Source organism: Oncorhynchus keta, chromosome 4 (genome assembly GCF_023373465.1).
Source record: "Oncorhynchus keta strain PuntledgeMale-10-30-2019 chromosome 4, Oket_V2, whole genome shotgun sequence".
NCBI classification, from domain to species: Eukaryota; Metazoa; Chordata; class Actinopteri; order Salmoniformes; family Salmonidae; genus Oncorhynchus; species Oncorhynchus keta.
Genome location: NC_068424.1, coordinates 61,213,946 through 61,233,770, shown reverse-complemented (window position 1 = coordinate 61,233,770; position 19,825 = coordinate 61,213,946). Strand labels below are relative to the sequence as shown.

Below are 19,825 nucleotides of genomic sequence, written 5' to 3'. Positions count from 1 at the left end.
GCACAACACCGGCTCTGGTATTTGAAATGGCAACCTTTCAGTTACTGGCCCAACTCTCTGAACCACTAGGCTACTGTACATGTCGCCCCGTTCCTGTGCCGGGGGAATTCTCTCCTCTGGGAAAATCCTGTCTTCGGTTACATTCAGTAGATAAGGAGTACTCCTCTCCTTGGTTACATTCAGTAGGAGGAAATTCATGACTATGGGTGATTTTCCACTATCTAGACTGTTCTCCCAGAAGTAGTAAGAAGAATCAACATAAGGTGAATTAATATGTGCAAGCAGAATAAAGGCTGAGCTCAGGAGAATGAACAGAGCTGGGTCAACATGTAAAAGCAGAATGTAAGCAGAAAATGTATGCCTGTGCTGTTATAGGCCTGAGGGAAATCATTACCTGGTCCTGTGACTAGCATTGAGACATGCAATTGCATTATGTATGTATGCCTGTGCTGTTGTAGGCCTGAGGGAAGTCATTGCCTGGTCCTGTGACTGCCTTTAGGGCATGTAGTTGTATTGTATGTCTGTGCCATTATAAGCTTGGGGAGACCCATTGTGTAGTCCTATGAGTATCATTGGACAGACACCTGCATTATGTGTGTGTCTTATTTTTTTGTATCATTGCCATGGTTATGCCACCAACAGAATCTGTAAACAAGCAAGAATTGAGACTGAAAGATAATTGTGGTGAGAGGCCAAGGGGTGTTAATCATCTACATAGAGGGGAGTGACCATGTGTGTTATCTGAAAGTGGAAACCTATAAAGCCTGAGGTCTGTGACGAGAAGGCAGTTCTTCCATGAAATTGCTCGGCTTTGTTACTTTTTGTAATAAGGTCTATTTGAATTCACATGCTCTGGTATCTGAGAAATATTTGATTCAATATTTCCACGACAATGGTCAGTAAGAGGCACTCCTCTTGATTGGCTTTGGGCAGTTATGGATAAATGGATGGGTGGCAGTGATGGGATAAATTCTTGCTAAAAGGTGTCATCATTTTGATGAAAAGTCTAAACAATGTCCAATCTCACTTGTCTTTTCAGATCCAAAACAATGGTTGCATTCCCGTGCTCAGATGTTGCATGCATCAACCAACGGTTGCGTGCCATGTCATTGACTGACAGATTTCTATAACAAATTGTGGTTATCCAGGCATTGTAAGAAATGGCATGTGTCAGCTTCGCCTGGGCAGAGGAATGCGTCCACTTTGTCCAGTCCACATTAATCCAGTGCAGGGAATCAAATACATTTAGTGCCCAATGTATACTGAATAAAAATATAAACATAACATGCAACAATTAACGATGTTGATTAGTTACAGTTCATATGGAAATCAGTCAATTTAAATTCATTAGGCCCTATTCTATGGATTTCACATGACTGTGCAGGGGCGCAGCCATGGGTGGGCATAGGTCGACCAATTTTGGAGGCAAGCAAAGCAAATCTGAATCGAGTTTTTCCGCACAAAAAAGGTTTTATTACAGATATATATACTCCGCAGTTTCATCAGGTGGCTGGTCTCGGACGATCCCGCAGGTGAAGAAGCAGGATGTGGAGGTTCTGGGCTGGCGTGGTTACATAATGCTATATTCTCTAAAACAATGTTGGAGGCAGCTTATGGTGGATAAATTAACATTCAATTATCTGGCAACAGCTCTGGTGGACAGTCCTGCAGTCAGCATGCCAATTGCAAGCTCCCTCAACTTGAGACATTTATGGCATTGTTCACATTTTTGAGTGGCATTTTATTGTCCCGAGCACAAGGTGCATATGTTTAATGATGATGCTGTTTAATCAGCTTCTTGATATGCCACGCCAGTCAGGTGAATGAATTCTCTTGGCAAAGGAGAAATACCCACTAACAGGGATGTAAACAAATTGAGCACAAATTTGGAGCACAAAATTTCGGGGATCTTGTATTTCAGCTCATGAAACGTTGGACGAAAACTTTACACGTTGCATTTATGTGTTCAGTATAACAAGGTCCATGTTCGAAATGATCAAAATCGTAATGTATCATGGGTAAATTGTGACTGACTGACTGGTCTAAAAATAATGAGTCGTTTATGATGCAATGTTCTTTGTTGATCAGTCAGTCCGCAGTCGCCTGTCTTTGGTAAACCTGTGTGAGTATGCCACATTCAAAACAACTGGGAACTCCGACTTCAGTGCGTTCGAGACAATAGGGATCTGAAAAAAGCGAGCTCCAGACTGAGAAAAATCTGTTCGAACGGCCATCCAACTCGGAATTCCATGTCGGGAACTCGGGCCTCTTCCTAGAGCTCTGACTTTCCGATCTGAAGATCATTGACGTCCACAGGAGGTTTGTGGCACCCTAATGTGGAATTGTATCAAACACATAGTTTCCAGGTGTTTGATATTATTTAATTTGCTCCGTTACAGCCATTATTATCAGCCCTTCTCCGCTCAGCCGCCTCCTTTGCTGACGTCATGATTTGACCTCGTTTTCTTCCGATTTCCCATGCCGCGTTTAAAGCGACTGGGAACTCGTAAATCTCCGACCTTAGTGCGTTCAAATCAACTCGGAATTCCAGCTCCGGCCTTTTTCTAAATCTCCGACTTTCGGACCTGAAGATCACTGACGACATATTCCCAGTTTTGAACGCGGTAGCAGTTGTATTGAAAGTACCAATACTTACAAAACAACCCATTTTGAAAACCATTTATTTGATAATGAGCTAATTTATAGCGGACAAACACTCAACGTTTTAAAACTTTCCTCATTGATATTTCTTCCTCTCATTATTTTTCTTATTAATATTAATCAACTATTGCTATCGACCCCGACGCGGATCATACATGCTCCAGTACACTGTACCTTGTAAAACGGTTATCCGAGTTGCACAAAACAGGAAATTACATAAATGAGTGCAACACAGAGGTCCGACGTTGCAAATAAGGCAGCACTTGTTCAGCCTGCAACCGAAAGACCAGCTTATGACAGAATGTCAGGCATTGAAGAAACTTCACATGTATCCTCAGAATTGCAGGATGAGAGGAGGAGCGAGGAAGGGGTCGAAGAGGAGCCCGAAATTGACTATGAAAACCCGTTCCGTTATATGTTTTACAGGTAAGCTAATTAGCTAGTTAGGCTAAGTAGCTAGCTAACGGTAGCTAGAAAGTGATTGCATGTGGTTAGTGATGCCAAATTTAGCCATGCATTCATCATAAGTCGGAGCTGCATAAAGACTGGTTCACATTGCTATCAGAGTGTAACGTTAATTAGCTGGTCAGAGATTGTTCTATGTGGAGCAATTTGGCTATTTTTCCCAACTCCCTGAGTCGGTTTGAATTTGCTGGCTAGCTACGTTAGCTTGCTCGCCGTGAAAGGGAGATCCGATTGATCTGTAATTGACAGTACTCTTACAATTATAGCTAGGTATTAGTGTTTTTATATTTTGCATTGATTTAAAAGGGATACCTGAAAATTTGTCGTAGCCGCATTGGCGGAGAGAACAGTTGCCCCATTCACTAATGTCCCTCTAGCTTTACCCTCTCTCTCTCCCTCCCGCCTCTGCTCATATAAGAGACAGAAAAGAATGGGCTGATTTAGAACCTGTTCCACAAGATGATGGTCCCAATCCTGTTGTGAAGATTGCCTACTCTGACAAGTGTAAGATATTAAACTTGGCATATAATTTAGAACCATACATCCATATTGTTGTATGCATATAATCTCATGCATTTAGCCTACCAAATGACTCCGAAGTCCCTTTGAGTAGTTACGATTCATGTCAAAATTATTTCACTTTGCATCAGAAACTTTTCATTTCACACGTACCCCATGCAACCAAACATGTCACTTTTGTCTCCAATAGTCACAGACGTGTATGACTATTTCCGAGCGTTATTGAAGAATGACGAAAAAAGCGATAGGGCATTCACGCTGACGGGTGAAGCTATTGAACTGAATGCTGCAAATTACACTGTATGGTAAGCCAATGTTATTATGATTTATGAAAACAACAACAGTAGAATATCAATAGTTTTACTTGGTATAACCCTCTCTTTGAAAATGACAAGTGCAAGACCCTAAAAGAAAGGGTGTACTTTTTCTCTTTCTGTGTGTCTGTGTGTGTGAAGGCACTACCGGCGAGTGTTACTGCAGGCCCTGGAGAAGGACCTGAGAGAGGAGATGAGGTACATTACAGCCATCATTGAGGACCAGCCCAAAAACTACCAAGTCTGGTGAGCTCTTCCAATCTAAATTTGTGTCACTATCCCAGTATCACGATCTAACAATGCTCAATTGTACATGGCAAAAAGCAAACATGAGCAGACTGACACTATAATCCTTTAAGAACCTACTTTATGTAAAATGTTGTGTGCTGTATTTTGGAAAATTAACATGTGATTGGATGACATCATCAATCTGTTTGTCTCCAACATTTGCTTTGGAGCATATATACATTTTACTTCTCAACAAGTTGAACAATAAACTTGTTCTTCTGTTACACAAAGACTTGTGTAGAACCATAGAATGTGTGTCAACAACCGTCTTCTCCTTATCCTAGGCACCATAGACGTATGGTGGTGGAGTGGCTGAACGACCCCTCGGAAGAACTGGAGTTCATTGCAGAGATCCTAAGTCAGGATGCTAAGAACTACCACGCCTGGCAGCACAGACAGTGGGTCCTCAAGGTAGGAGCCTCAACAACCAGGTTGTGTTTCTAACTCATGGTGAATTGTTAGCTGTGTGCTAGTAGCGGCCATGGTGCAAGTGACATCTCCTGCCTTGACACAGAATTACTGTTGTCCTGGACCAAGTGACATCTCCTCACCCTCACCTTGGCTTTTATGGGTCAGTGGTATTGATGGTGCTTTTTGAGTAGGAAATGTTCCTGTGCAGTGTGTCTCTGGATAAGCCCAGTTTGGGACAGGGACGAGAACTACTCTGTTACACATTAACAATCACCATGTATCTTCTTATGAAATGGAGGGTATATGGCTGCCTATGGAGAATGCAAATATTCTATTGCTGTCAGAAAGGGTCAAATGACTATGTTGCTAGTAGAAAGGGTAAAATAATCTATTGCTAGTAGAAAGGGTCAAATCTATTGCTATCAGAAAGGGTCAAATGACTATGTTGCTAGTAGAAAGGGTAAAATAATCTATTGCTAGTAGAAAGGGTCAAATCTTTTGCTATCAGAACGGGTCAAATAACAATGTATAGCCATCAGAAATGGTCAAATAACAATCTATTGCTAGTAGAACGGGTGGTGCCAAAGATTTCCTCTCTGTGTCTCTGATTGGAATGATAAGCTGACACTTCTGCTAGACGAGCAAAGCGATGAACCCAGTTTCGGTTGTCCCTTTCCTTTCATTCTCTCACTCCACTTATTACAGTAGTGTTGCATGATTTGCGGTCAAACTGCAAAAGTATTGTGAATGTAGCCTACCTAAGACTCAATGGCCCAATTTTGAAAATGTTATCAGCTCCAGATTTGTGTTAATGAAACCAAATGGCCTTGATTTGCATAATTTATTTTCACATGTCTATGCAAATAAAGTGACATTTGCATTCTGCCTCTGAACAGACCTCCTGTGGCTCTCTGAAATGCGCTGCATTGATCATGACTGTGCAGTTTTGTTGTCCTTGTTATGTGTGATTGAATCACTGTATAGTCTTGGAAAGTATCTAGTAGCGGATGGATCAGATGTGTCTCTAGGATATCAGCATGAAGGGAGATTTCTGAACCAGAAAATCATTTATCTGTGGTGCATATTAATCACTAATCAGTGGTCACATGCCATTGGAATACTGTATTGCAATGACAATGGTGTGTTTGTCTCTGTCATTACTAAATATGGGTATGGAGTGTGTCTGGTCTAAATACTGTAAGTGTGTCGACTAAAGTGTATGGCGTGTCAGTACTAAATAGGTGTGTATTGTTCTCCAGGAGTACAAGCTGTGGGACAGTGAGCTGGAGTATGTGGAGCAGTTGTTGGAGGAGGATGTGAGGAACAACTCTGCATGGAACCAGAGGCACTACGTCATCTCCCACACAACAGGCTACTCGGACCCATCCATACTCAACAGAGAAGTACAGTATGTACCTGCTCTCCCTACATACCATATCTCATGTCGGCCCCACACCTTACTGCTCTTGAGTAGAAACTGAAAATGGGAATGAAACAACCTCCTACCCACCAGACACTTCATCCTCCTAGCCCCTACCCACCAGACACTTCATCCTCCTAGCCCCTACCCACCAGACACTTCATCCTCCTAGCCCCTACCCACCAGACACTTCATCCTCCTAGCCCCTACCCACCAGACACTTCATCCTCCTAGCCCCTACCCACCAGACACTTCATCCTCCTAGCCCCTCCTCCTACCCACCACCAGACACTTCATCCTCCTAGCCCCTACCCACCAGACACTTCATCCTCCTAGCCCCTACCCACCAGACACTTCATCCTCCTAGCCCCTACCCACCAGACACTTCATCCTCCTAGCCCCTACCCACCAGACACTTCATCCTCCTAGCCCCTACCCACCAGACACTTCATCCTCCTAGCCCCTACCCACCAGACACTTCATCCTCCTAGCCCCTACCCACCAGACACTTCATCCTCCTAGCCCCTACCCACCAGACACTTCATCCTCCTAGCCCCTACCCACCAGACACTTCATCCTCCTAGCCCCTACCCACCAGACACTTCATCCTCCTAGCCCCTACCCACCAGACACTTCATCCTCCTAGCCCCTACCCACCAGACACTTCATCCTCCTAGCCCCTACCCACCAGACACTTCATCCTCCTAGCCCCTACCCACCAGACACTTCATCCTCCTAGCCCCTACCCACCAGACACTTCATCCTCCTAGCCCCTACCCACCAGACACTTCATCCTCCTAGCCCCTACCCACCAGACACTTCATCCTCCTAGCCCCTACCCACCAGACACTTCATCAGACACTTCATAAACTCAGCAAAAAAAGGAATGTCCTCTCACTGTCAACTGCGTTTATTTTCAGCAACTTAACACGTGTAAATAATTGTATGAGCATAACATGATTCAATAACTGAGACATAAACTGAACAAGCTCCACGGACATGTGACTAACAGAAATGGAATAATGTGTCCCTGAACAAAGGGGGGGTCAAAATCAAAAGTAACAGTCAGTATCGGGTGTGGCCACCAGCCACTTTAAGTGCTGCAATGCATCTCCTCCTCATGAACTGAACCAGATTTGCCCGTTCTTGCTGTGAGATGTTACCCCTTTGTTACCTCTTCCACCAAGGCACCTGCAAGTTCACAGACATTTCTGGGGGGGAATGGCCCTAGCCCTCACCCTCCGATCCAACAGTTCCCTTCCCTTTCCTGCAGGATGAGCCTGCAGGAAAGGTACCAGATGTCTTCCCTGTAACGCACAGCGTTGAGATTGCCTGCAATGACGACAAGCTCAGTCCGGTGATGCTGTGACACACCGCCCCAGACCATGATAGACCCTCCACCTCCAAATCGATCCTGCTCCAGAGTACAGGCCTCGGCGTAATACTCATTCCTTCAATGATAAACACGAATCCGACCATCACCCCTGGTGAGACAAATCCGTGACTCGTCAGTGAAGAGCACTTCTTGCCAGTCCTGTCTGGTCCAGCGACGGTGGGTTTGTGCCCATAGGTGACATTGTTGCCGGTGATGTAAGGTAGGGCCTCACCAGACAACAGGCCTACAAGTCCTCAGTCCAGTCTCTCTCAGCCTATTGCAGACAGTTCGAACACTGCACTGATTGTGCAACTTGGGCAGTTGTTGTTGCCATCCTGTACTTGTCCCGCAGGTGTGATGTACCGATCCTGTGCAGGTGTTGTTACACGTGGTCTGCCACTGCGAGGACGATCCGCTGTCTGTCCTGTCTCGCCATCTTGGGCGTCTCACAGTACGGACATTGCAATTTATTTCCCTGGCCACATCTGCAGTCCTCATGCTTCCTTGCAGCATGCCTAAGGCACGTTCACGCAGATGAGCAGGGACACTGGGCATCTTTCTTCTGGTGTTTTTCAGTCAGTAGAAGGGCCTCTTTAGTGTCCTAAGTTTTCATAACTGTGACCTTAATTGTCTACCGTCTGTAAGCTGTTAGTGTCATAACGACCGTTCCACAGGAGCATGTTCATTAATTGTTTATGATTCATTGAACAAGCATGGGAAACCGTGTTTAAACCCTTTACAATGAAGATCTGTAAAGTTTTTGGGATTTTTACGAATTCTTTGAAAGACAGGGTCCTGAAAAAAGGACATTTTCTTTTTTTGCTGAGTTCATATCTGAAAGAATGTGATCCGTATGCATAATAGTAGCTCCACCTTGCCCTCTGATAGGCTAGATGGGTCTTCCAGCATTACACCTATCAAATTGTTTTGGATCTCCTTGGGTACGGATTATTATTTTTTTAATGGGGGTAGGGCTCTTTTCTGGACTGGACAGAGATTTCCAGTGTGCTACATCAGACACATCTGATAAATGTGTTTTCCTTTGTCTTCTTTAAGGTACAGTCTCAAACAGATCAAGAAGGCTCCCCACAATGAAAGTGTGTGGAACTATTTGAAAGGGTAGGTGTCATACAGGATTCATTCAGTAGGGAATTAAATAATACTTAAAGGGATACATAGGGATTTAGGACATTTGTATGTCTGCATCAAGTATGGAGGTAGTTTTGTCAGCCAATGCTAACTAGTGTTAGCACAATGACGAAGTCTATGGCATCTACTAGCATGCTAGCAGTTACCATGGACTTCCAGTCACTGCGCTAACGCTAGTTAGCAACTTCCTTCAAACTGCACACATGGACATAAATGGTACCCAGGAGTTCATCTACACTTTGAAGTACTGTAGATAAAGTGCCTCATTGCCAAAATTCTTAAGTATTCATATTTAAACTCCAATGCAGCTGTTTTTATCTCAATATCAAATCATTTCTGAGTAACGATTTAAGTACCTTACTGTGATCGTTTTTCCATTAAAATGGTCAAAAAGAAACAAATAAATTACTCTTTGATAAGAATATTTCAAGCAAGAATTTTGGTAGGACTGGTCTGAGTGGATAGGGGAAAACTGAAAACGAGCTGTTATTGGCAGAGCGGTTTGGAACTCTTTCTTATTGGTCTATTAATTAATTTACCGCCTGGTGATGTAACTAGGCAGGACAAAACTTCATCCCACCAAAACAGGCTGACATTTCCGGCAGTCTTTTTAAACCACTCTTACACTAACAAGGACATTATCATAATTTTCACAATTTCACAGTATTATTTCAACCTCATAGTGTGGAAATATGTATAAAACTCTGTTAAATGAAGTTTTTTACGGCACTGGGTCTTTAATTTGTGAGTCGACAACATGATGGCTAATAATAATAATTAACTTATCTTGCAGTTTCTATCCTCCGCCAGCAGATGTCAGAAGTCACAATGTTTAGTGTAGGAGCTCTGAATTGGGATACTGCTTCTGTAGAGTTGCCTGAAGCTTTTCACACCCCTCTCCTCCTCCTTTTCCCCTAGGATTCTGCAGGACCGGGGCCTGTCGTCCCACCCGGGTCTCCTGGAGCAGATCCTGGCGCTCAAGGAGACCCACTGCTCGCCCTACCTGCTGGGCTTCCTGGTGGACATCTACGAGGACTCCCTGGAGAACACCTCAGGAGACCAGGTGGAGGTCCTTGGCAAGGCCCTGGAGGTGAGCAGCACTGGGACCTATCGGACTTAAAGGGATAGTTCAGCCCAAATGTATGGGAAATAGGCATAATCTAATTTCAAATTTGGGATTACTTTATAGTAGTGATATGCATATAAAATCAAATACAATTGTATTTGCCAAATACAACCGTGAAATGCTTATGTACAAGCCCCTAACCACCAATGCCGTTTTAAGACAAATAAGAGTTAAGAAAAGATTGACTAAATAAACTAAAGTTAAATATATATATATTAAAAATTAATTACACAAAATAATAATGAGGCTATATATACAGGGGGTACCGAGTCCATGTGCGGGGGTACAGGTACAGTTGAAGTCAGACGTTTACATACACATAGGTTGGAGTCATTAACTAGGTTTTCAACCACTCCACAAATTTCTTGTTAACAAACTATAGTTTTGGCAAGTCGGTTAGGACATCTACTTTGTGCATGATACAAGTAATTTTTCCAACAATTGTTTACAGACAGATTATTTCACTTATAATTCGCTGTATCACAATTCCAGTGGGTCAGAAGTTTACATACACTAAATTGACTGTGCCTTTAAACAGCTTGGAAAATTCCAGAAAAGGTCATGGCTTTAGAAGATTCTGATAGGCTAATTGACATCATTTGAGTCAATTGGAAATGTACCTATGGATGTATTTCAAGGCCTACCTTCAAACTCAGTGCTTCTTTGCTTGACATCATGGGAAAATCAAAAGAAATCAGAAAAACCACCAGAAAAAAGCTAGACTACGGTTTGCAACTGCACCTGGGGACAAAGATCATACTTTTCGGAGAAATGTCCTCTGGTCTGATGAACCAAAATAGAACGGTTTGGCCATAATGACCATTGTTATATTTGGAGGGAAAAGGGGGAGGCTTGCAAGCCGAAGAACACCATCCCAACCGTGAAGTGCGGGGGTGGCAGCATCATGTTGTGGGAGTGCTTTGCTGCAGGAGGGACTGGTGCACTTCACAAAATAGTTGGCATCATGAGGCAGGGAAATTATGTGGATATATTGAAGCAACATCTCAAGACATCAGGAAGTTAAAGCTTGGTCGCAAATGGGTCTTCCAAATGGACAATGACCCCAAACGTACTTCCAAAGTTGTGGCAAAATGGCTTAAGGACAACAAAGTCAAGGTATTGGAGTGGCCATCACAAAGCCCTGACCTCCAACCTATAGAAAATGTGTGGGCAGAACAGAAAAAGCGAGGAGGCCTGCAAACCTGACTCTGTTACACCTGCTCTGTCAGGTGGAATGGTCCAAAATTCACCCAATTTATTATGGAAGGCTATTTGAAACGTTTGACCCAAGTTAAACAATTTAAAGGCAATGCTACCAAATACTAATTGAATGTTTGTAAACCTCTGACCCACTGGGAATGTGATGAAAGAAATAAAAGCTGAAAGAAATCATTCTCTCTACTATTATTCTGACATTTCACATTCTTAAAATAAAGTGGTGACTAACTGACCTAAGACAGGGAATTTTTACTAGGATTAAATGTCAGGAATTGTGAAACACCTTAGCCAAATACATTTAAACTCAGTTTATGTAAACTTCTGACTTAAACTGTATAAACAACTATAAACTAATTTAGAGACAGATGGTGGCAGAAGTAGGATTTAGTTGTGCCCTCAGATGAAAGGAGTCTTTTGATCACTTTCTCAATCCATTTCCTGGAGGACCCGAAAGGAGTGCACATTTTTATTCTAGCCCAGCAGTAGCACACTTGATTCAACTAAACACCAAGCTTTGATTAGTTGAAATGTGCTAGTGCTCTGCCCGAAAATAAATTGTGAAACTGGTGTAGATGCTGAAGAACTTGGCAACAATGTGCAGAGAATGAAAATAGTGTTCTACCATAGCTGGGACGTCTCCTTTCTTAGTACATTTCCAGTATAAAACATTGACTCCGAGTCAATCAGTATATAACCGCCTTCGCACCAACAGTTCAAGGCTGAGGAAAAAGGGTAAATCAGTAGGAATTATTCAACGAGTCCGCGTGTCGGATTTGAAAACTCTTTCGCCTATCGCGGCGGATGTCTTGCGTGCTTTTCCAAGCCTCCAATGTCTACCTGGCAGTTTGAATGACAGCTGGTATGCTGCCTCTGTATTGGGGAACTCAATGCTCGGGTGTGTGTCGGAGTTAATTAGGTTTCTTGGGAGTTTTTCTTTTCTTTTTTTCTGCTGTTTTCAATAGGCATTGGCTCATTCAGAAAGTCACTGCAGGAGCTCTTATACTTATTTTAGTTCCGTCTACTCGGAAATGCATGCAGCAGGATGGGATTGCTTTCAGTTGGTTGTTGAGAATATGATTTGAATTTTTCCTCTATTTACGTTTTTTTTTAAATGTATGTTTCTCGACGCTAGTGCCACCTCGATGTCAATGTACAGGTAACTGCTAAAATAATGGAACCGCTTGAGTAAATGAGGGATACAAAGTATATTGAAAGCAGGTGCCTCTACACGGATGTGGTTTCTTTACCATCCCATCATGACCTTAAGCATGTATAAAAATGCTGGGCAGGCCATTATTTTTGACATAGAGGATGACAGTGCTCCCATCCACAGGGCACGAGTGGTCACCTGAATGGTTTGATGAGCATGAAAATGAAATGCCATGGCCATCTCAGTCACCAGATCTCAACCCAATTGAACACTTATGGGAAATTCTGGAGCGGTGTCTGAGACCATTTGTCACCACCACCAACAAAACACCAAATTATGGAATTTCTCGTGGAGGAATGGTGTTGCATCCCTCCAGATTCCCAGACGCTTGTAGAATCTATGCCACGGTGCATTGAAGCTGTTCTGGATTGTGGGGGCCCAGCACCCTATTAAGAGACGTTATGTTGGTGTTTCCTTAGTTTTGGCAGTTACGTGTATGTTGAGTAGCCATTAGCCAACTAATTCACTACCAGTACTCCTGCCGTGGCTGTGTTAGCTGTGGTAATGGATATAATATAAATAATGACCAGGTAATTTGATTTGCACATAATCAAACAAGCAAGTTTTTTTTTTTAAAGGGGGGGGGGGTTTATAGGGGGTAGATCAGCTTTAATGTTGCAGATACTGTAGATTGTAGCTTCTATCAATGTAATTGTCTGCATCATTTAAAATCCCCATATTTTTTTTTTGTAGATACATAGTGCATTCGGAACGTGTTCAGACCCCTTGACTTTTTCCACATTTTGATACGTTACAGCCTTAATCTAAAATTGATTAAGTCGTTTTTCCTCATCAATCTGCACACAATACCACATAATGACGAAGCAAAAACTGGTTTCTTTTTTTTCTTAAAAAAAAAATCAGTTACATAAGTATTCAGACTCTTTACTTAGTACTTTGTTGAAGCACCTTTAGCAGCAATTACAGCCTTGAGTCTTCTTGGGTATGACGTTAGAAGTTTGGCACACCTGTATTTGGGGAGTTTCTCCCATTCTTTTCTGCAGAGCCTCTCAAGCTCTGACAGGTTGGATGGGCGCGTCGCTGCACAGCTATTTTCAGGTCTCTCCAGAGATGTTCAATCTGGTTCAAGTACAGGCTCAGGCTGGGCAACTCAAGGACATTCAGAGACTTTTCCCGAAGCCATGCCTGCATTGTCTTGGCTGTGTGCTTAGGGTCGTTGTCCTGTGGGAACGTGAACCTTCGCCCCAGTCTGATGTCCTGAGTGCTCTGGAGCAGGTTTTCATCAAGGATCTCTGTACTTTGCTCCATTCATCTTTGCCTCAATCCTGCCTAGTCTCCCAGTCCCTGCTGCTGAAAAACATCCCCACAGCATGATGCTGCCACCACCATGCTTCACCGTGGAGATGGTGGTAGGTTTCCTCCAGACTTGACACTTGGCATTCAGGCGAAAGAGTTCAATCTTTGTTGTTTCATCAGACCAGAGAATCTTGTTGTCATGGTCTGAGACTTCTTTAGGTGCCTTTTGGCAATCTCAAAGCGTGCTGTCTTGCCTTTTACTGAGCAGTGGTTTGTCTGCCCACTCTACAATAAAGGCCTGATTGGTGGAGTGCTGCAGAGATTGTTGTCTTTCTGGAAGGTTTCCCCATCTCCACAGAAGGACTTTCAGACCGTTTCAATTTTAATAAATTTTCAAAGATTTAATAAACCTGTTTTTGCTTTGTCATCATGGGGTTTTGTGTTTAGATGGATGATGGGGGGGAAATCTATTCAATACATTTTAGGATAAGTCTGTAATGTAACAAAATGTGGAAAAAGTCAAAAGGGTCTGAATAATTCCCAAATGCACTGTAAAACATTCTATTGCTTGCAATAATTTTTTTAAATTGAAAAATGCTAGATGTTTTTTGAATCCGGCATTGTTTTGTGTATCAGTTTATAAACCATGTACCATGGAATCAGTATATCGTAAATCGCTTCACAGCTATTTTGCAATCTACATGGCACAGCATGCATACATATGTGTATATACACGTGTGTGTGTGTATATTTCTGAGATTATTTTCATTTTCAAATAAGAGTGAGGTTGTAATCAGAATGAATTTCTGCCTTCTGAATTCATATTCATTATATAAATATGCTCCTTTGCATTTTGTCTGGCTTGCCGTTTCAAATAATATAGTTTCTTTGCTAGGTGTAGTTGCTAGGTGTAAATGGATAGGTGTCGGCAAGGCCATAAGCAAATAGGTAAACTGGGACATGACTAGAGTTAATCAAGGGGATTTTATTTTTTTGCTAACTTTCTATTCAAATGTATTTTAGTGAGGATGTATTTCTTTCAGCATATGAATACAGAGTATGTCCACATCAGTCCAGATTATTTTATTGTTACTACACGGAAATATTACATGTTTTTTTTCCCCCGATGCAATACGTACGTAATATAGTACATGTATCATAATTTGGTGGTAATCCAGAGGTTCGAAAAAGTATCTAGATCATCTGAGGCTGTGGAGGGATCCAAATTGTGGATTTAAAAGAACATGAATCAGTGTACAATGACACCTGCTTTTCACAGGGATGCAAACTAGTCAGTGACCTTTTGGCAAAATTGGCTGTTTTAAATCCAAAATATGTGACCTACATGAATCGTGTAGATCCGATGGAAAAAAAGATTGGGGGGGGGGCTTTGGATCACTACTGTCTGTGCGCGTTTGGAGCAATACTGACTGTGTCCAAGGCTCAGCCATTCGTTCACATAACAATAGAATGCAGCATGCGATTGAAGAGATTTGCGAGTTACAGTTTCAGCGAGGGCTCTGGAAAGACAGCAGTAGGGTGCAACGGCAGTTTGTTAGTTACAGATTCAGCGAGGGCTCTGGAAAGACAGCAGTAGGGTGCAACGGCAGTTTGTTAGTTACAGATTCAGCGAGGGCTCTGGAAAGACAGCAGTAGGGTGCAACGGCAGTTTATTAGTTACAGATTCAGCGAGGGCTCTGGAAAGACAGCAGTAGGGTGCAACGGCAGTTTGTTAGTTACAGATTCAGCGAGGGCTCTGGAAAGACAGCAGTAGGGTGCAACGGCAGTTTGTTAGTTACAGATTCAGCGAGGGCTCTGGAAAGACAGCAGTAGGGTGCAACGGCAGTTTATTAGTTACAGATTCAGCGAGGGCTCTGGAAAGACAGCAGTAGGGTGCAACGGCAGTTTGTTAGTTACAGATTCAGCGAGGGCTCTGGAAAGACAGCAGTAGGGTGCAACGGCAGTTTGTTAGTTACAGATTCAGCGAGGGCTCTGGAAAGACAGCAGTAGGGTGCAACGGCAGTTTGTTAGTTACAGATTCAGCGAGGGCTCTGGAAAGACAGCAGTAGGGTGCAACGGCAGTTTGTTAGTTACAGATTCAGCGAGGGCTCTGGAAAGACAGCAGTAGGGTGCAACGGCAGTTTGTTAGTTACAGATTCAGCGAGGGCTCTGGAAAGACAGCAGTAGGGTGCAACGGCAGTTTGTTAGTTACAGATTCAGCGAGGGCTCTGGAAAGACAGCAGTAGGGTGCAACGGCAGTTTGTTAGTTACAGATTCAGCGAGGGCTCTGGAAAGACAGCAGTAGGGTGCAACGGCAGTTTATTAGTTACAGATTCAGCGAGGGCTCTGGAAAGACAGCAGTAGGGTGCAACGGCAGTTTATTAGTTACAGATTCAGCGAGGGCTCTGGAAAGACAGCAGTAGGGTGCAACGGCAGTTTGTTAGTTACAGATTCAGCGAGGGCTCTGGAAAGACAGCAGTAGGGTGCAACGGCAGTTTATTAGTTACAGATTCAGCGAGGGCTCTGGAAAGACAGCAGTAGGGTGCAACGGCAGTTTATTAGTTACAGATTCAGCGAGGGCTCTGGAAAGACAGCAGTAGGGTGCAACGGCAGTTTGTTAGTTACAGATTCAGCGAGGGCTCTGGAAAGACAGCAGTAGGGTGCAACGGCAGTTTGTTAGTTACAGATTCAGCGAGGGCTCTGGAAAGACAGCAGTAGGGTGCAACGGCAGTTTGTTAGTTAAAGATTCAGCGAGGGCTCTGGAAAGACAGCAGTAGGGTGCAACGGCAGTTTATTAGTTACAGATTCAGCAAGGGCTCTGGAAAGACAGCAGTAGGGTGCAACGGCAGTTTGTTAGTTACAGATTCAGCGAGGGCTCTGGAAAGACAGCAGTAGGGTGCAACGGCAGTTTGTTAGTTACAGATTCAGCGAGGGCTCTGGAAAGACAGCAGTAGGGTGCAACGGCAGTTTGTTAGTTACAGATTCAGCGAGGGCTCTGGAAAGACAGCAGTAGGGTGCAACGGCAGTTTATTAGTTACAGATTCAGCGAGGGCTCTGGAAAGACAGCAGTAGGGTGCAACGGCAGTTTGTTAGTTACAGATTCAGCGAGGGCTCTGGAAAGACAGCAGTAGGGTGCAACGGCAGTTTATTAGTTACAGCAGCGCGTCCCTGAATGATAACGGAAGAGGTAGATGAGAAAGAAGCCTGACCACGAACGGGGGTACGAATGTGATGGTGCGTACAGTCAAAACTGTAACTGAAAAACAACTGGCATTTGTAAAGTTTGAGGTGAGGGAGAAAGTGTTGTTAGCGTTAAGTATCTTGCTATAGTAGCTGGATCTAATTCCCCATTAGCTAGCCAGATAAATGTTGAGCAACATTAGCCAATTTAGCTGATCAAATTATTTAGTTTGTGTGAAAATTAGCTGGCTAATGAAGTCAGACAGCTAGCTTGCGAACGTTACAACATCGGATGAGCTAACCAATTCGCTATAGTATTAACTGGTATACGGTTCTTACCGTTTCTCATGTTTTAACGCGTTAGTTAACCCTGGCAATCTGTGTGAAATGTGAACTAGCTAAGGAATTCTATCTGTGAACTAATGTTTTCCCTGTACTGTATGTGGTTAATTTTCAGAATGAGAGAATTAGGTGAAAATTAGGCGTTGCTTGTTAAACAAGTGGATTCAGGGATCAAGTGTAGCTGGAGCTGGGCCTGACTTATGCTGTAGGCCAATAGAGGTGAAAGAAACAAAGGCCACACACTTTCCCTCTTTCAATAAAGTGAATTAAAAGGTGTACTCTGTCTCTGAAAGAGATCAATTATGCCAATTGAACCGATGTCCACAGGCAAAAAGTGAACAATGTAGCCCAAAGATATTGTTTTTGTTGTGTTGCATGTGACAGTAACACTTTTGTGTGAGGTGAGGGGTAATTATTAAATGTTTTACTCGGTGAACGTTATTTTTGCACACATGTAGCCTTGTGCACTAGATCGATGTCTACTATAGTGACCACTATAATAGCAAAAATAGAATGCCTGTTTGTTTCGTTCTATTTCTACTTTAAAATGTCCCCCAAGTGCAATATTTAGGTGTGTGTGGTCACAAGCATTCTATTATAAAGGCTGTCATGGCTAACTGCAATATTAGTATTGTTTTTTTTCCCCCCTCAAGACTTGAGTGTCATTTGCAGTAAAGTCTAGGCAATGAATAACATTGGATTGCTTTCCTTATATTTTTTTAGCTTTGAGTTAGGTTCACATTAACTTTATTTTACACACAGACTGATCATGTAGATCATATTCTTTGTTGTTTTTAATTAGTTAGCCAGCGTTCCCCCCTAGCAGGGATTTGTTTCGGTGAGAGGAAAAGAATGTCACCAGTTTGCATCCCTGTTTTAAGCCCTGGATTTCTAACCTCTTGATATTATTGTTCGATCTGATTTTAATAGCTAACATTTCGATGGCCATAATAAATAGATATGCCGATAGTAGACAGTTTAATACTTTCTGAGAAGCAGCCATTATTTAATATTTTACACCTGGGGTTACTATACATAACTTTAAACCATTGTATTAAAAAAATATATATATTCCAGGTATTTATAAATACATTTCAGTTGTACTTTATCAAAAAGATTTAACAAGCAAGTATTAGCAATTCAGCACAAAGTTCAAAACACATGGGTTGCAAGAGAGTGCAACCCCCCCAGAGAATTGGCGTTATTGAGCAACAAAGTGAACATTCTGGTTACACTTGACACAGCATTATCTTACCACATCAGTTCTTTCTGCTGTGTTGTGTAAATGGATATCTTGTCCACTCGGTCCGTCTCTCGTGTTTTGCCCCTTCAACCCTTTTAATCCTGCTATAACTCTAACCCTCTCCATCTCTCTCCATCCCCCTCCCTCTCCTCCTGTTCTCCCACAAGCTCTGTGAGCTCCTGGCCCAGGAGAAGGACACCATCCGGAGGGAGTACTGGAGCTACGTAGGCCGCTCCCTGCAGACAAAATACTGCTCTGGTGACCCTTCTACCACCAGCAGCGCCCCAGAAACTGACCGAGGATCCGCCTCAGTCTCCATTCACCAGGAGACCACCTGCAATAGCTAAAAGAAGACATAGAACCCAATGGGAGTCGAGGGAGCAACCGCTTTTATTCAATCTGCGTTTGTTTGGCGATAGCGGCAATAGCACAGCATTACCACATTGGTTAAATAAAATACAAAGAGAAATAACAACAAATACTGTAAGCTTACTGTAAAAGAGAACTCACTGCAAGCTTACTGTAAAAGAGAACTCACTGCAGATAAGTATTATGACTTAGGATAGAAGATATGAATGCCTGCTGTCCTTGTCATGTATTAAGGTTTATAGCCATAGGTGAGCTAGTTTGGATGTTGATGACTTGAGTGTGTGCTAACCAAGAGTCTTATTGCTGTGAATGTTGGCTTTCAGATCATACTGTATCTAGAGTAATTATGCTTGTTTTGGATTTCTTCTGCTGCGCAGTACACAGGGATATTTGTATGTGACACTGTAGCTAAGATGTTGCTTCTTGCCTAAAAGCCCTTAACATCTCTGTGTAGATAGATATGTATTGCTGTCGTTGCCAAAACACTATAACCAAACTCGGCATTGCTGTAGGCTACAGAGTCTTTTGTACGCTATAACTAATTATATGGTTATTCTAAACTGGAAGTTCTGCCCTTGTTTGTTTTCTCTCGATTACGTTCCTCTCATTCTAACATGTACCCACCTTTCACCCCCCCTACTGAGCCATTTTTGCAGGCACTACTGGGCATAATGGGCCTGTGTGTTTGAGTTCATACAGTAATTGTCTCATCTGGATTCGGTCCCACTAACGAGCGAGCGAAATGAATATAACACATCTGCTCATTGAACAAGCATTTCACCCTATTAGCTGCTGAGCTAAACTACATTTACCAGGGATTTTTGGCGGGTCATGTAGAAATTATACTTAGAAAGCACGACCCAATCCCAATGGCTTTCCCCTTATGTTGAAACTAGAAAATCTTGACTAATTTATATCTGAGGTTATGAGGGGAAAAGGCATATCTTAAATCACGGGACTAAAAGAGTAATTACAATGAAAAGGAGCAGCATGAAAGTCCCATACTAGGAATGAAACCATAACGATGTGTGCAACATTAACTTTCCAGTATACCTGCATTGCAAATTAGTATGCATTTTAATGCAGACATTTCTCAAGACTGAAACAAGCTGTTTTTTAGTCAGGATCATGTGTGACATGTCTTTCAGAACAATACATTATATTCATAATAATGCATTACACCAGTTGGCTTCAAAATACAACCCACATCAGTTGTCAATTCTCTGTAATTCCTCCCAGTCACATCAGTATTTAAGGGCATTAATAAATTGGGCAGAA

At 42.7% G+C, this 19,825-nt stretch overlaps 1 protein-coding gene across 2 annotated transcripts; it reads left to right on the top strand.

Moving 5' to 3' along the window:
- Positions 1 to 2,159: 2,159 nt before the first annotated feature.
- On the top strand, positions 2,160 to 19,113 carry LOC118380032 (protein farnesyltransferase/geranylgeranyltransferase type-1 subunit alpha-like). 2 transcript variants are annotated; one of them, XM_035767046.2, is made up of 10 exons: positions 2,160 to 2,319; positions 3,000 to 3,087; positions 3,545 to 3,630; positions 3,836 to 3,950; positions 4,101 to 4,205; positions 4,532 to 4,658; positions 5,918 to 6,066; positions 8,510 to 8,572; positions 9,521 to 9,692; positions 18,346 to 19,113. In XM_035767046.2, exons 2-10 carry the CDS (start codon positions 3,077 to 3,079, stop codon positions 18,523 to 18,525), a joined length of 1,008 nt encoding a protein of 335 aa, XP_035622939.1. In that variant the 5' UTR covers positions 2,160 to 2,319; positions 3,000 to 3,076; the 3' UTR covers positions 18,526 to 19,113. The 2 variants fall into 2 exon arrangements, with proteins under 2 accessions (XP_035622939.1, XP_035622930.1); XM_035767037.2 differs by lacking the exon at positions 2,160 to 2,319 and having other exon boundaries at positions 2,443 to 3,087.
- Positions 19,114 to 19,825: the final 712 nt, after the last annotated feature.

What these genes read in the sequence shown, in the direction of transcription:
- LOC118380032 (XM_035767037.2), top strand. Translation starts at nt 2,882, where the DNA reads ATGAGTGCAACACAGAGGTCCGACGTTGCAAATAAGGCAGCACTTGTT. An exon ending in CCCAAAAACTACCAAGTCTG is followed by an intron (nt 4,206 to 4,531) that starts GTGAGCTCTTCC and finishes TCCTTATCCTAG; the next exon opens with GCACCATAGACGTATGGTGG. An exon ending in ACAGACAGTGGGTCCTCAAG is followed by an intron (nt 4,659 to 5,917) that starts GTAGGAGCCTCA and finishes ATTGTTCTCCAG; the next exon opens with GAGTACAAGCTGTGGGACAG.